This window comes from Chelonoidis abingdonii, chromosome 2 (assembly GCF_003597395.2).
Source record: "Chelonoidis abingdonii isolate Lonesome George chromosome 2, CheloAbing_2.0, whole genome shotgun sequence".
Lineage (NCBI taxonomy): Eukaryota > Metazoa > Chordata > Testudines > Testudinidae > Chelonoidis > Chelonoidis abingdonii.
Genome location: NC_133770.1, coordinates 216,801,203 through 216,817,457, shown reverse-complemented (window position 1 = coordinate 216,817,457; position 16,255 = coordinate 216,801,203). Strand labels below are relative to the sequence as shown.

Genomic DNA, 16,255 nt, shown 5'->3' with positions numbered 1-16,255 from the left:
GTGGGATGTGGCCCTGCCTCTGGATTTTGACCCCCTAGCACGGCCTACCCATTCTGAAGATTTTTATTTTCAGAATGATAGAATATCAGGGTTGGAAGGGACCTCAGGAGGTCATCTAGTCCAACCCCCTGCTCAAAGCAGGACCAAATCCCCAGAGAGATTTATGCCCCAGATCCCTAAATGGTCCCCTCAAAGATTGAACTGACAACCCTGGATTTAGCAGGCCAATGCTCAGATCACCAAAGCTCCCAGTTGCTCCATATCCATCCGGGCATTTTTTCACAGCTTGCTCTTATATGGCCCCTTTCATCCAGTAACATCCACATGCCTAACGGGCACTAATTAAGCCTCACAGCAGTGCCCTGGAGCAGGTGAGGGAGACAGATGTATTTGTTCACCCACCACCGAAATACATGCAACACAGGACCTGTTTAACAGTACACAGCAACGTTCACACCTATTTTTGAGAGGAAGCAGGACATTTTAGGTAGGCAAACCCTGAAGTTTGGCCAGGACACTAGGTCAACCAGTATTTTTTATAAAATCACCAGAATTCAGGACCTCAGTTTTAGGTCCCATCTGAGAGATTGATAGAGTTTAAGGCCACAAGGGACCATTAGCTCTAGTCTGACCTACAATATGTCACAGCCATTAAATTTCACCTAGTTACCCATGGATTGAGCCTAATAACTGGTGTTTGACTGAAGCACGATTTTGTTTGGCTAAAGCAGATCTTCCAGAAAAGCATCCAGTTTTGATCTGAAGACATCAAAAGAGGGAGAATCCATGACTCCTCTTTGTAGTTTGTTCCAATGATTAATTGCCCTCATTAATATGTGCCTTATTTCTAATTTCAATTTGTCTGGCTTCAGCTTCCAGCCATTTGTTCTTATTAATCCTTTCTCTACTAGATTAAGCAGCCCTTTAATACCCAGTACTTTCTCCCTGTGAAGGTGCTTACACACTATAATCAAGTCACCGTTCAGTTTTCTTCTTGCTAAAGAGATTGAGCTCTCTTCTCACTATATGGCATTTTCCAGCCCTCAAATAGTTTTTGTAGTTCTGTTCCCTACCTAATTTTTCAGCTGCCTTTTTCAAACATGAACATCAGAACTGGATTCCAGTATCTGTCTCACCAATGTTGTATACAGAGGTAAACCCACCTTCTTACTTTGTTTATACAGCCAAGGATTGCATTAGCCCTTTTTGCCACAGCATCTTACTTGCAGTTCATGCTCATTTGCTTGTCCACTATGATTCCTAGACCCTTTTCAGAGTTGCTGCTTCCAGGATACAGTCCCCCACTGTCCATATTACCACACACTTAATGCTTTCAGTTGTCACTATGTGTCTTTAAGGAAGGTCAATCAGCCATACTATGACAATTTACATTTATATTGTACCTTTAACCTTCACGGATTCCAAAGCACTTTATAAATATATACGTGGGAGGGGTTGCAAGTGCTTTGGAGAATAGGATTAAAATTCAAAATGATCTGGACAAACTAGAGAAATGGTCTGAAGTAAATAGAATGAAATTTAATAAGGACAAATGCCAAGTACTCTAATCAGGAAGAAGCAACCAGTTGCACACATACAAATAGGAAATGACTGCCCTGGAAGGAGTCCTACAGAGAGGGATCTGGGGGGTCATAGTGGATCACAGGCTGAATATGAGTCAGCAGTGTAATACCGTTGCAAACATCATTCTAGGATGTATTAGCAGGAGTATTGTAAGTAAGACACGAGAAGTAATTCTGTTGCTCTACTCCACACTGATTAGGACTCAACTGGAGTATCCTGTCCAGTTCTGGGTGCCACATTTCAGGAAAGATGTGGACAAATTGGAGAAAGTCCAAAGAAGAGCATCAAAAATGATTAAAGGTCTAGACAATATGATTTCTAAGGAAAGATTGAAAAAACTGGGTTTGTTTAATCTGGAGAAGAGACTGAGAGGGGACAGGGCAACAGTTTGCAGGTACATAAAAGATTGTTCTGCTGGCCATCTTCTTCCCTTAGTTACAGCAGTGCCACCACCTAGCCTATAACGGAGAGGTGCAGGTGCAACTGAGGGAAGAATTTGGCCCACGGTTTGTTATCCATTCTGTTGATGATGTGCGAGCCAGAAGAAATAGCTTTTAATACCAGCTCTCATTCCCACAGCTGTGCTGACTCTGCAGTACCAACAGCGGTAAAAGTAGCAAACATTTATTTTGTCACAAGACGGTTAGGGTGACAAGGCATACACGCAGGGCGTGGCTCTAGGGTATAAGGAGGTGCCATTTTACACAGTCACTTTTCTGAATAAAACCACACTATTGTGTTAACACAAAACCTGGTTTGTATTGTCTCACCCTAAAGACACACATATACACACAGAGTAAACTACATGGTACTCTGTTCTATCGACCTATCTCAGAAGTAGAAAGGGATGAGTTCATGCAACTGTTGCTCCAGGGAATCAAAATGTTTCATAAATGATGCTTTTTCCACTATGGAATAAAGGGAGACATAGCCCATTTATGATGTTGTGACAGCATTTCAATCAATAAAGAGTTCACGTTAAAAACCCTCTTCTCCATATGCAATTCCCTTTGCTTTCTCAACCCTGAATCCTACGAGACAGCCTTTCTGCTTACTTAGAACTTGTACAGTGCTTTCACTATCAACTCATTGTACCAATATTAACTAATTCACTCATCAATCCTCACAGCATCCCTGTGAGCTAGGAAGAGAAACTTTATTAACCCCATTTTATGTGCCATGGAAAAACAGAGATGCAGATTTTCAGTTGGTGCAAACTAGCATAGCTTCACTGATGTCAGTGGAGTTATGCCAGTTCAGGCCAAATGAAAGTCTGGGCCAGCGGCTGAGACTTATCCAAGATTGTACAGCATATTGATACCAGAGCTACAGCTACCATTCAGGAGCTCCTGCTTCCCTGTCCCACACTACTGCTAATATTACTGGAAGTCATATGAAATAGCTCTTTCTTTCATCAGCAATTTTTGGGCCCAGTCCTGTAGTCTTCATACCCCGGAAACTCCAGGTGACGTCACTAGGATTTTTAGGTGTGCAAGGGAGAATCAGGCCACTTATGCAAAGAATGTCATCACTATCTTGAGATGTGATATAAGCAAGAGAATAATATTAAAAACTTGAGGAGGGGGACAGGTGTTCAATCTTACACATTTTTCATCAGGTGTATCTCCCTGTTTTTCTATGCTATTGGGTAATACAGTGATAGGAGCTATAGAAAAATTATATATTATATACATAAGATACAGAGACAGGATGATTAGACAGCTAGATTAAACAGCTAAATATGAAGACATCATTGTGTTCTTCAAACACTGCAGCTGCATCATACACATTTCTATAACTTTAAATACCACTAAATATTTTGTAATATACCAGAGTGAAACAAAGGAGAAGTCTCATTGTACAGAAAAAAAACAATACCCTTTTATTTGTAAAGCACTGATGAAAGAACAACTTTCCAAATGACATCCCATTTAAAAAACAAGGTAAACCAACCTAACTAAGGGTCAGTCACACTATACAGATTGCATCCTAAATCTGAAAGATGCCTCAATATCTTATGGAGTATTTACATATGTATCAGTTAGGTAGTAACGTTTCATTGCAATTTGTATCTTTCCAGCACATACTTATTCAATGGCAAAACACTGGGGATGCGTTTGCTTTTCTGCGCAAAACTTATGAGCAAATGGATAAGGGTGTTTTTCCTGAGAGAAGGTTTGTTCTTGAAAACTGTGTTTTAACAACTGGAAATACAGAAAGTGGGATGTTTTTGCTGCAATAAAAAAAAAAAGCATAAGGATGCCAAGGTAACTTTTTTCTTTTAAATTATTTACGTACCATTAAGTTAAAATGTTTACATTCATTCATTCATATAAAAACTGTTGTTAAATCTTATGCAAAGGATTTAACACTGATTGCTGCAACGCAAATTGCACTTCTTTTTTTAAAAAAATTATTTTATATATGGAAGAAAAATATCTGATTGCTACCCTGTTTACAAATTCTGACTGACTATATAGAGTTCAGTCACAAAATATGAACTTTCATAAACCTCAGTCACAGTGTACATTAAAAGTTATAATGCAGTCTTGCAAAGTGAGTAAATATTTTAAAACAAAAGATCTCATTAACCGACTCGACCTTGAGAGACTTGTACCAAACATTGTGATTTCCTCCATTGGTGTACTTGAACTCTGATGCAAAAAAATGACAGAGTAATGCAGGCATGCTGGATACAGACAGTGCTAACAAGAGAACTGATCTGTGAGAGGGCATCAAAGGTTTAGTTCAAGATGTGTGCATTGGCACAAGCAATACACACATTAGCACTTTCTTAAATTTATCTCACTATCCCTTATCATCAAATGCTTCCCTTATCTCCCTCCCAAAAGATGACTACACCAATCAAATTCTTTGGAGAGGTGAGAGAGTGAAAACAAACATACAATCAAAAAGGCAGCATTGCTGGATTTCTTGAAGATGTATTTCTGGAACCTAACAAAAGCTCTAGGGTGCTCTTTTTGGCTGTATCTGTTTTACCCTGGGAGAGATTCACTTTCCCTTGTTTTTCTTGCATAGATGAGGAGCTGGATGCTAAGGCAGAACCTCTTTGGAAAAGACACCTCTATCATTAAGGCACAAAAACAACATCAGAGGAATGTTCTAGCCAGCACTCTCCCTGCTGCTCAGACTGCCTGATAAAACAGAACAAAACAAAAACAAGTGTGGACGTCTAAAGGCTGCAGCCCAGTGCAGGTATCCAGCTTCATCTTCTCTGAATCATGCTAAAGCTAGGGCACACCAGGAATCCTGTCTCACAGATGCTGTAACTTCAGCTGTGGAGGTCAGGCTGACTCCTGTATACAGCCCTTCTTGACCTGAATACTTGAGTGTGCTGCCTTCAGGGCTGGTGCTCTCTCCTTGGCCAGACATCACTGAAGAACCCGCCTGGAGAACAGGAAAAAAAAAACGTAAGTGTGCTTTAACTCAGACCTATCAATTAAACAAATCAGGAGTCTGGAGAGCTGAAAAGAATTTGCCTTTGTGAAAAATGGAGCCAAAGCTCCATGAAAGCCACTAGAAGTAAGTGTTCTATGTGCAATGTTTCTAAAGCCAAGAATGCTGCAGAAATGTTATTGTCCACTGGGTGCACCAGACTCCAAGCAGAGCCAGTTTGCGAGGGCTTTGTATGAAGGATCAGGATTTGACCCCATTCTGCCACTCTTGTACCTCAAACCCTCTGATTGAAAAAAACCCCATCTGGACAGCCAGCACATTCTCCCCAGTATATAATGGACCGTTCTGTTGGCATTATCCCGCCTCAAAAGCTATCAGTATTTGGGAATATTACATGATTATCTTTCAAAAGATGGAAATAATCTACCAGAAAAAGGGAGAGCTGGACAAGCCGAAAGAAATGGAAATTAGTATGATTAGATTGTAATGTGCTAGTGCGTGGGTGTACGTGTACCAGTGCCCCCTACTGGATGGAATCACAGGTCAAGATTTTCAAAAGTGGCTAGTGATTTTGGGTGCCTACATTTTTCGGTACCTAGCTTCAGACAACATAAGTGGCCTGACTTCACAAAGTGGGTTTTCAGAACTTTCTGAAAATCGGACTCATTTTAGATGCCTCAGAAAGTGAGCACCCAAAAATAGATGTAGCCAAAATAATTAGTCACTTCTCACAGTCTTGGCCAGAACCACTCAGATGTATGACGTCATCCCCATACTGCTGACAGCTAACACAGATTCACTTTTATCTCAAGTGGCAGAGGCCTATGCTTTCGAACCAAGAGGGTCTTAGCTCCATCCTTGCTGTTACCATAAAGTTTGGATTGGTTATGGTGAGCTTGAATCATGAAGTTCTCAGTGAGTATGGATTTGTTACACCTACTGCAATCTACAAAGATCTAAATCAGTGAGACAAACCACAGGGAAGGTTTGGTGGATGTGACTCTGAAATCTAATAATAGTCAGTCCATTTATTTTAACAGAGAAATGGAGAGTTGCAAAGATAAAAACAATCCACTTTTTCCATGCGGCCTAGGAGATCTGCTGAAAAGGAAAACTTCAGTGCCAGATAGAAAGAGGCAACATTTCACCTAATAAAGGAAATGTTTAAGAGCTGAGTTCATGAGAAATTAACTCTTGGATAAATTGACTTTAAAATCTTAATTTACTTGTAAATGGATACTTGTTGGACCAAATTCCTAAAAAAGGGAATGTGTGACTGCGGAAATAGCCTGCCCATTATTTAAGTGGAAAGTATACATATTTAATCCAATCATTTCACACAAAAGGAAAACCTCCCTCAGGCCCATCTCTCTGATCTTCACCTGGAGCGGCGCCAAACCAGCAGTTCTCATATATAAAAAGCAGAGACTAGCCTAAATGTTTATGGAAATCTACACTTTTGTTCAAGTGCGGCTTCCCAAAATGCTTTGTGGGTCTTCATGGTGAAAGGTGGCAAGATCCACCAGTAGAGACAAATTTGTCCCAGGTTAAATTTCTTTTTCCATTGAAAGAGGCATTTGTGGTCAGCTGATATTTTCTGCCTGTGGTAAACTGGGGTCCAGTTTCCCCCTCAGCTGAGCTCATGAAAGTTAGTGAGGGTCCATTGGTATAATCTGAAGAAGAATTGTCTCTGGAAGTACTTCAGAAAGTATCCATTAAAAAATAATTCAGAATATCTGACTTTGACCACCAACTAGTTATATAGGTAACACAAGAAAGTATGTTATTGCTCCTGCCATCTTTATGTTTTATTTATTACATATTATAATTCTATTCAGTAAAACAAAATTGCATGACTGTTATAAATATTTATAGGGTGATATAAATGTTATCTGATCAAAAACAGTGCACTTCATGATGCAGCTTTATTGCTACTCCTGAAATTGAGTTCATTCTTAAAAGGTCCATTTACCCTGGCATCATTCAAATGTTTCACCATGTTTTATTTACAACAAAATCCCGTGCCCCTCTGAAAAGACATTTTACGGATAATTTGCAGAGCTGATCAGACACCTGAAATTCTGTTCAGTGGAAAATTCCAACATTTCAAAATCAAAACAAAAAACTCCAAATTTTGAAATTTTCTGTGTACTGAAATTTTTTTTAAAGTCATTTCAAATCAATCAAAATATTTAATTTTGATTAAATCAAAATGATTCATTTTCTTTAAAAAACTGTAATATATGATAATTTTTTAAGCAAAACATCATTTCAAACCAATAAAGCTTCCATTTCAGATGTCAAAATTAAATGTTTGGACATTATTAACATGCTTCCTCACAATTCTTTTTCTAACCAAAATGTCATTGAAATTGACACATTCTCTCGAAAAGTTTCAACCTCTAAGAAATGCCATTTTCCGATGGAAAAAATGTTTTGTATGAAAATTTTCCATCAGCTCTAATAATTTGTTTGAATGCTGCACTTCCTTTTCACATAATAATAATAATACCACATTGCAAATCCCACTGATTTCGATAGGACTTTTGGGCGTGCAAGGAATGAATGATAGCAACCATGGCTGCTCCTATCCTTACTTCAATTGTTGTTGCAGTGTTGGGGTAGTCATGTTGCTACCAAGATATTAGAGAGACAAGGTGGCTGAGGGAAATAACGTTTTATTGGATCAAAATCTGTTGGTGAAAGAGACTAGCTTTTAAGCTTACACACCACTTACCTGAAGAAAAGTTCTATGAAAGCTCGTCTCTTCTCATCAACAGAAGTTGGTCCAATAAAAGATATTACCTCACCCACCTGGTCATTCTTACTTCAAGTCTCTTGTGGTAGCAGATAGCTTATGTTATTGGTTATGGGATATAACTAATTTGACTGAACCCAGTCAAAATCCGTATTGTAATCTTTCTGAGTTTTGCTTAAGTAAAATACTGAGTAAGTCTGGCAAGACTTGGAACAGAAAGCCTCAAGAGGGGAGGGATAGCTCAGTGGGTTGAGCATTAGCCTGCTAAACCTAGCGTTGTGAGTTCAATCCTTCAGGGGGCCCCTAAGGGATCTAGAGCAAAAATCAGTACTTGGTTCTGTGAGTGAAGGCAGGGGGCTGGATTCAATGACCTTTCATGCTCCCTTCCAATTCTAGGAGATTGGTATATCTCCACTTATTAACTTTCACCTGTAGGTTAGTGATTCAAATCCAGTTCTGTCATTAGCAATCAAAGTTTACTAACTGATGCCTGGTCAGTGGTCCATCTGAAAAAAGTTTGATACTCTCACTCCAATTTGAAGTCAACATCACAAAAAGCAACCAGTCTAATTGGCCTCTTTACCTGTAATCTCAACAGAATGTTAAATGGCCTGGAGACTTAGCTAGCACAGGGTGGAAGTCCACTGCCCTGACAAATAAGTTCAATATTTAAAAGACAGATAATGTTTTCCTTTGATGGTGCACTGTCACATCCATGGATGTCTCCTCTCCTCCCCCAGGACTTTCCATTTATTTGTCCTCCTCTAATGGTCTTAGAGCAGCCTACCTTTTGGGAAGAGGCTTTTATATCTGTAAAATATAACATAGGTTCCTCTTTAACCAGAAAGACATTTTTAAAAATACATTGACCCTCCCTGGGAGGAAAGAGTTTAAACTACAGAAAAACAATATTTTCAAATTTGAACAAGTTTTGCAAAGACTGTGTACACTAGAAATTAGTGTGAAAGGTTCCCATTCACCTATCCCTGATGCTATTATTCCTTTGGGTAAACAGCTCACCTGCTTTTTCCTTGTCTGGAAAAAGTAATTCATTCTTTCCCTGATTCAATTCTACAAGGGTGGAGCAGAGAGATCTGTTTTGTGTTCCCATTTGTGGCTTATCTGTTAACGCTCCCTCAGATACCGAGAATGCGGAGGCACTTCCGGCTTGAAGGCTGCATATCAGTGCCTGGCCCAGACTGGGTCCAGCTCCTAAAATGAGCCAGCACAAAGTGGGGGAGGAGAAAAGATGTGTGAGGAGGGGGATGGACAGGGCAGTTTAGTTTAAAAACTATTCCTAGTTAATGGAATGACAAATTCAATTGGAGAGTTCCCAAAATGAGACATGGAAAATAATCTTTAGCCGGTGAAATGGCCATGGCTGAATCATTAGGTTACACAGGTCTGCTCATGATTAAACATCTCTGCTATTAGTCCCCTAACTTCTACAAAGAAAAAGTATTATTGTGAATTATTTTAACCCATTTCTTTGCTGGTATAGATGGACATAACAGTGCAATTGAAATCAATGGTGCTATTCCAATTCACACGAGCTGAGGAGCTGGCCCCTATTAATAAATTGTTAACAGCTTGAACTTGTATTGCTGTAGGCTGATGATAATATTGATAATCAACTGAACTGCAACTTCTTGAAGAAAATTGAATGAGGTTTGTTAGGAAGAACTGGGCAGCTTTCTGAAGCATAGTCCTGCCTTACAAATAGAAAATGCCAACCAGCTTGGAATCTCCAGGGATTTTTGAAGAGCCCAGTCCGTTTCCCCTTCATATTGATGGGAGTTTGCCATTGACTTCAAAGGAACCAGGATCAGGCCCCAAAACATGTTCTCTGGATCCGGGCCTGAGTTTCTGAGGATTCCATAATCAGAGAGAAGCCACAGGTAGGATTCATAAGGGGGACTAAATTCCCCAGCTGCCTACATTTCCACTGGTAACGTTCCCTAGGGTCTAACTTTCTGCAGGTGGGCATGCACAGAGCCACTTCATTCCTGACCACACCGAGCAGCTCAGCTCAGTGCCTAACTCAAACCTATGCTCCAGCAGCCATCTATTTATCTCACTGCAGGACTCGATCTGATAGACAGGCTCAGAGGCCATCTTAGAGCTCATGTACCAGATTGGACCCCATAGACAACACACATGGAGGTGCCAGCACACTTATACTGAAGGATCCAGTGTCAGAGGCAGTTGGGGCTCCAGGCACCAGCACGCCAAGCGTGTGTCTGGGGCGACAAGCCACGGGGGGCACTCTGCCAGTCGCCGCAAGGGCGGCAGGCAGGTTGCCTTCAGCGGCATGGCTGTGGAGGGTCCGCAGGTCCCGCAGCTTCGGCGGACCTCCCGCAGACGTGCTGCCGAATCCGCAGGACTGGGGACCTCCCACAGGTAAGCCGCCGAAGGCAGCCTGCCTGCCGTGCTTGGGGTGGCAAAATACCTAGAGCCGCCCCTGGTCAGAGGACTCACTCAGAATGTGGGAGACCTGGGTTCAAATGCCCCCCTGTCTGATGTAGACCAGGGATTTGAAACCAGGTCTTTCATCTCCTATATGAAAGCCCTCACCATTGGGCTATGAGGTATTCCGTTGAAGCTGTTTCCCTGAGTATAAAATAACGAAGTATTCTTTGGGCTAGCAGGAGAAAGATTGACTCCATAAACCATAGGTTTTCAAACTGTGGGGTGTGCCCCCTGGGGGGGGGGGAGCATGATGAGTTTATCAGGAGGATGAGAGTGCCCGGGGGGTGGGTAAAAGGCTGGTCCCCGGATTCCAGCGTCTTCCTGTGGATTGGGCTTCCTGAGGATTGCTCCCCCATCCTCCAGGGCATTCTGGGCGGTCCCAGGTCTGACACTGTGCACAGCACAGCTGTGAGTGTGGGGGAGGGGAATTGGCAAGGGGAGGGCTCTACTGGGAAAGCAGGGGTCAGGGCATGAGGATATGGGGTCTCTATTAGGGGGTGACAGGCCAGCCAGGGAGGAACTGCTCTGGGGGAGCAGGGCCTAGGTAGGGAGGTGGTAGTACTGCCAGGTGGAGATGGGAGACCAGGGAGTTCTGCTGCTGCCATGGAGAGCAAGGCTAGGCAGGGCTGGTGCCTGAGGTAGGATCTGCTGCCCACTGAAGGACCAGGCACTAGAATCCTCTCATACCCAGTGGCTCTGGTTTCCCCCACACTCCATGGGGCTTAGAAGCTACTTCTAGGCTAAGTAGCCCTTGCCCAGAATTGACCCCAGGGGATCCATCCTTTCCCCACAGGCCCCTCCTCTTGGCCCTAGCAGGGGAGGCACCCTGGAGCTCACTAGTCACATGGGGATTTGCCCCTCTCCCCGACCTCCTGGGTGTCTCTGAACTCAGCACTATCCAAGTTCCCCCCTTTGGGCCTTTCCCCTGTACCGAGGTGAGTGTGCATGGGGCATGAATCTCCAAAGGTCGGTGCAGCAAAAAAGTATGGGAACTTTGCCATAGATCAAGGAGGTAAGAGGCCTGGGGTCAAATCCCTGCTTCACGTCGGGCAGGGATCTGAAACCAGGTCTTCCACATCCTGACCATGTGCTCTAACTACTGGAGACAGAGTTGACCTACCTTAGGGCACCTCACTCGCTCGGAGGGGTAGTGCTTAGGTGACTCTCTGTCCTTGGTGTTTCCTACTGGCTAGCTTACACAGCTCTCTACCCAGCGAGCTGGCTTTTATGAATCCCTTTTTTAGGCACCTAACTCTCTCCATGTCTTGCATAGGAAGCCTGGGCACCTAATTCAGGGTAGAGAATTCCACTTGACAGCAGGATACCTAAACTTTGGGCAATGCAATGCTCAGTCTAAGTTACCCATGTGAATTCTACACCATGTGTCTGTCTTTGGGGACAAATTCAGAGCAGCCATGGCATAGATCGAGAGAGAGACTCTGTCCAAGAGGCAGAAACTGAAGAAAGTCAGGCTGGAAGAGTTGGAGAAGGAAGATCAAGGAATTTGAAGTGGCAGGGTGGGATCCCAAAGTTGTAGTGAATCCTCTGCCTAACTGGCATTGTGCTTACAGTTCTCCCCCACAATATAAGCCATAGACAGACACCATTACATATATTTTTTACACTAAAGCCTAAAAATCTGCTGCCAATTTTATCTTGTGAGGTAACCTTGCCTGCTAAGAGAGGCAGAATTCCTTTCCTGCTCCCACTTGTTCCAGAGGGAAGTAACCTCTGTAACTATTAATACTGGCCTGGAAACCCATAGCGGATTACTAACCCCATGCACAGACTCAGCTGTGAGGGCCAAAATATCAGGGGACAGAGTCAAGCTTCCACCCACTCCCTGCCTCTTTCAATCCACTTCCTACCAATCTCCATTGTGGTGATGGAGAGAATACTCGACATGCAGCCTATTAGATCCCCCAGTGATGGCAGTGGAGATACAAAGAGGCTATGGAGGAGCTTTAGGGGTGGGGGAGCAGGGATTAACTAAAAGCCAGGAGCTGCCTCTTAGTTAATATGGTGCTTTAAAGATCTAAAGTGCTATATCAATTCTAGGTGTTACTGGTTTATGGCTGGAGATATAATAAGACAGTCGGTACTGATAAATAAAGTGCATCCTGTTGTGTTACCGGGGCTTTGCTCAGCTTCAGTGATAACCGTTATTTATTCAAAGCACGCTTACAAAAGTTCTTTGTTACACAAAACCTGATTTGGTAAAGATTGGGGGTTCCCTTAATTTTCTAATCTCAGTGTCCCGCCTGTGAGCCCGCCTATCCACAGCACTTCCTCTGAATAGTCTTCTTCTGAATACTATTGTTTCCTTTCCTGCTGTAATCTTGTCTTAATAATGATTGACTTAAAAATAAGTATGAATATAACAACAACGGAATTCTGTTGATTCATTGACATTACCACTATGTAAAATTATATTTTTAATGCTGATGTAATTAATCCTTTTGCTTATACTACAAATGTGTAAGTTTACATTTATTCTAATCTCTCCTTTATATTACACCAACATAAACCTATGGTTAATGTGTCATCAATTTCCAAAAGAAAGCCAGTATTTCAGCCTGGCAAGACTGCTGTCCGTGCTATTGTCACTCTAAGGACCCATTCCTGAAGTCCTTCTAAAAGCAAAATTCCAGGTGAAATCAATGGGAGATTTTTCTTCACAAGGACGGCAGGACAAGGCCCTACATTAGACTATCACAATATTTGTTTTTACGGCCCTTCTGAGAAAACTTTGTTCATTTCCACTCATTAATAAACAAAATCAACCAAACAAAAATGTCCCTAAGATTTCAAATTGCAGTGTTGTATACAGTTTTTGCTGCACGGGCTCATAAAATTGTACTGTTTTCAGAGTAGCAGCCGTGTATCCACAAAAAGAACAAAAGTACTTGTGGCAGCTTAGAGACTAATGAATTTACCATATCTATATAAAAACACACCCACTCAGTTACCAGATAAACAGGAATGATTTCTTCAGTTCCAGTATATTGCTTGGGCTGTATGGGTGTAAGTGAGCACAATAACTGACCGGCTATGCTTACAATTTATCATAACCAGGATAACAATAGACAAAGGACTGGGTCAGTCTCTGTCCACCCATGATGCGAGCTGAACTTCAAAAGAGTGGAAGTGCTGTCCAGGAGCATAAGCTGCTACACAATGTAGAGCACTGTCATGGTTCCGGTGAAATCAAGCCCAGTTGCTCCTCATGGACACTGGACGCACAAAGTACTGGCATGCTGCAGAAAGGCGATCATATCTGTTCCACAAGGGAGCACAAGTAGGCAGAAGAGGCTACCCTGCATGGTCTCTACTGGGCCAAAGTAAAAGAACAGATGTAAAGGACAGCACTTCTAGACACGTTCCAGGCTGCTTTACAAGGTACCGTTTGTAGTGCACATTGGCTCCCACTGGGACATCAAGATTCCTGGTCATTGCACAGATGGCAGAGGGAGAAGTGGGGCCCTGCCTGCTGTGCTCTGATGTGTATTTACATCATCCAGACAACTTGCTATATGAGTGTGCCATATGTCATGCCCAAGACACAATGGCCATAGCAATCTCAAGGCCAGGTGAAAATAAGGGGTTGGGCAGCAGTGCTGTAGTGGCTCCTCTTGCCACAGAGTTCTGGGCCTCTTTCCGCTCTTATGTGGGCCCAATGCTTTTCTGAAGGGAGAATTCATTGTTGCTATGTCCTCACTGACATCAGCTCTGGCTAATGGAGACTCCATCTATTGCCATAAAGAGCAGACTTTGTAACAGTCCTTACTCTGTTTTTTGTCCTAATGGGGTAATGGAGTACTGCTGGCAACCATGTCTACTGCAGCCTCTGCATATCTACAGAAGGGTGTGGACTGGGGCGCTATGCCTTTTATATTAGTTTATTTCAGCATATTGTTGTGTGCAGTTTTCTCCTCTGTGCACTTAAGGGGGGGAAATCAGTGGGATGCCGTGTCTCAAGATATAGAGGCAGTCTGCTTTGAAAGTTTAAAATATTCTTTTATGAGGATATAAAGCAATTTCATATAAACTGTAAATGGTTCTGTTCCATATTAACACTGGAGAAAACCCAGTACTTATATGCCTCAGAAAGACAGAAATGGGCCCAAACTAAAATCCCTAGATCCAGATGTGAATTTCGCAAAGAGCCTCCATCTTTATAACAGATAATCCCAAAAGCTCAGATGCAAACACTTCCAAACATTGGGATGTTCTAAGTCTGGAGCTGGATCCAAATATTGTAATTCATGCCCATTACTATTAATCAATCATATCTTTTAATTTTTTTAACTTCTTCAACTAGGGGCATAAAATCAGCATTTAAGCCTTTATCTTTCCTCAAGGCTGGCAGCCAGTAAAATTCCCTGTATGAAATGTGCAGTTTCAAAGTTGCTCGGTTGAGTAACTGCCTTACCCCCACCCCCGCCCCAGCCCCATTATTTTACTTTTAAAGGAAATGGAAAAGGTAGGGCTGAAAATGAATGTTGCTGACACAAATTCTGCTGAATTTCATTTCCATTAGATTTCCACATTGCTAGGAACTCTTTTGGCAGCCTCGCAAAAGCATAACAAATGACTTTTATACCAGCAAAGGAATTCATTTTCTCTAAATGATTCATTTAGCAATAACATTTCTATGAATTTCAGGCAATAGTTTCTAAAACTTCATCTATTTTTCCCTAACGTATTTTGGTTCTTTTTTTTGTCAATTTAGCATTTTTCTACTCCTCAAAGAATAAGAATTAGGGCCGTCAGAAAAGTGTCAGTACAGTGAGCTACATGGAATGAGTTTGTTAGAATATATAGTTCATTATAATTCCCAGTGAACAAGCCTCCACAGTACAAAAACACCAAAAGCATAGTTGGCCCTAAATGCAGTGCCAGGTTTACAATAGCTTCAGTGGCTCCATGGAGCCGGGCCTATGCTGAGAAGGAGCTCTGGCCTGCTTTGCTTGCACTGCGCCCCGAGACCCCGCTGGCTCCCCCTGCCCACCACTTGCTCCTCTCGGCTTGCCTGCGAGCTGGCCAAGGGCTCCTCTCCACCCCCTGGACCCACCCCGTGCTCCTCTCAGCCCCCTGGCTGGATCCCAGTGCACCTCTGGTTCTGGGCAGTCTCTGCTTCCTACTACCTGTGGAGCCCCACCTGTCTTCCCGGAGCTGAGCAGCCTGAGACTGGTGCAGAAGCCTGGTCAGTCTCAGGCAGGTATGGGGCAGAGACAGTGTGGAGGGCTTTGCTGGGCCCCTCAAGGGCAGGCCCCGGCCTGGCTGATCGCGCCACTCTTGAGGAGCTGGAGCGATTCCCGGCCCTGGGACCGGCCCTGGCTGCGCTACCGGCTCAGCCCAGCAGACACAGTCGCCTCCCAACAGGGCTGGTGAGTCCAGCTGGGAGGCAGGGTGTGAGGGAGTGGGTCTGTGGGAAGTGTGGGGGGTGCTGGGCTGTGAAGGGGCAGGGAAGATCTGCGTGTTGGGGCACTAGGGAGTGGAGGTTCTGTTTGGGGAGTGCTGGGCAGTTGTGGTGGGTCTGTGGGCAGAGCGCTGTGCATTTGTGAGTGGCTCTGGGAGGGCGCTGAGAATAGTGGGACCGGGGCCTCTGGTCATAGGGAGTCAGGGCAGGTTGGGCAGAGGTGTGTGTGTGTGTGTGATGTGGCATGGAACTGTCCTCGCGGGGAAGGGGCATGCTGGCAGCACAGAGCCGGGCAGGCTAGTGTGCATCTGGCACCTGCCAGTTTGTAAATAGTGCCCTCGCATTGAGTGGAGGAAGGCTGCCCCTGCCATGTCATGCACCCTGGCTGGCCCCTTGCTCCGGGGACTGATTTCCCTGTGCCATGCTTCATTGCCTCCATGGGGGCCCACAAATATGTTTGGCTTCAGGACCACAAAAGGTTAATCCGGCCCTGCCTAAATGACAACATTTTTGCTAGAAAAGTCAAGGACTAAATAGGCATGGAGTCATCCCTATGAGCAGTTCCTCCAGCTGATGCACATAGATCAGCAAGGGGAAGCTTGCAC

The 16,255-nt window shown here is 43.4% G+C and overlaps 1 protein-coding gene across 2 annotated transcripts in view; it reads right to left on the bottom strand.

Annotated features, from left to right (window-relative positions):
• Window positions 1–3,446: 3,446 nt before the first annotated feature.
• Window positions 3,447–16,255, bottom strand: part of GATA6 (GATA binding protein 6) — a 28,460-nt gene continuing 15,651 nt past the window's right edge. For both annotated transcript variants that reach the window (XM_032795806.2, XM_032795807.2), the window contains exon 7: window positions 3,447–4,992. In XM_032795806.2, the coding sequence (XP_032651697.1) occupies window positions 4,825–4,992 (168 nt within the window). In that variant the 3' untranslated portion in view covers window positions 3,447–4,824. The remainder of the gene's footprint in view (window positions 4,993–16,255) is intronic.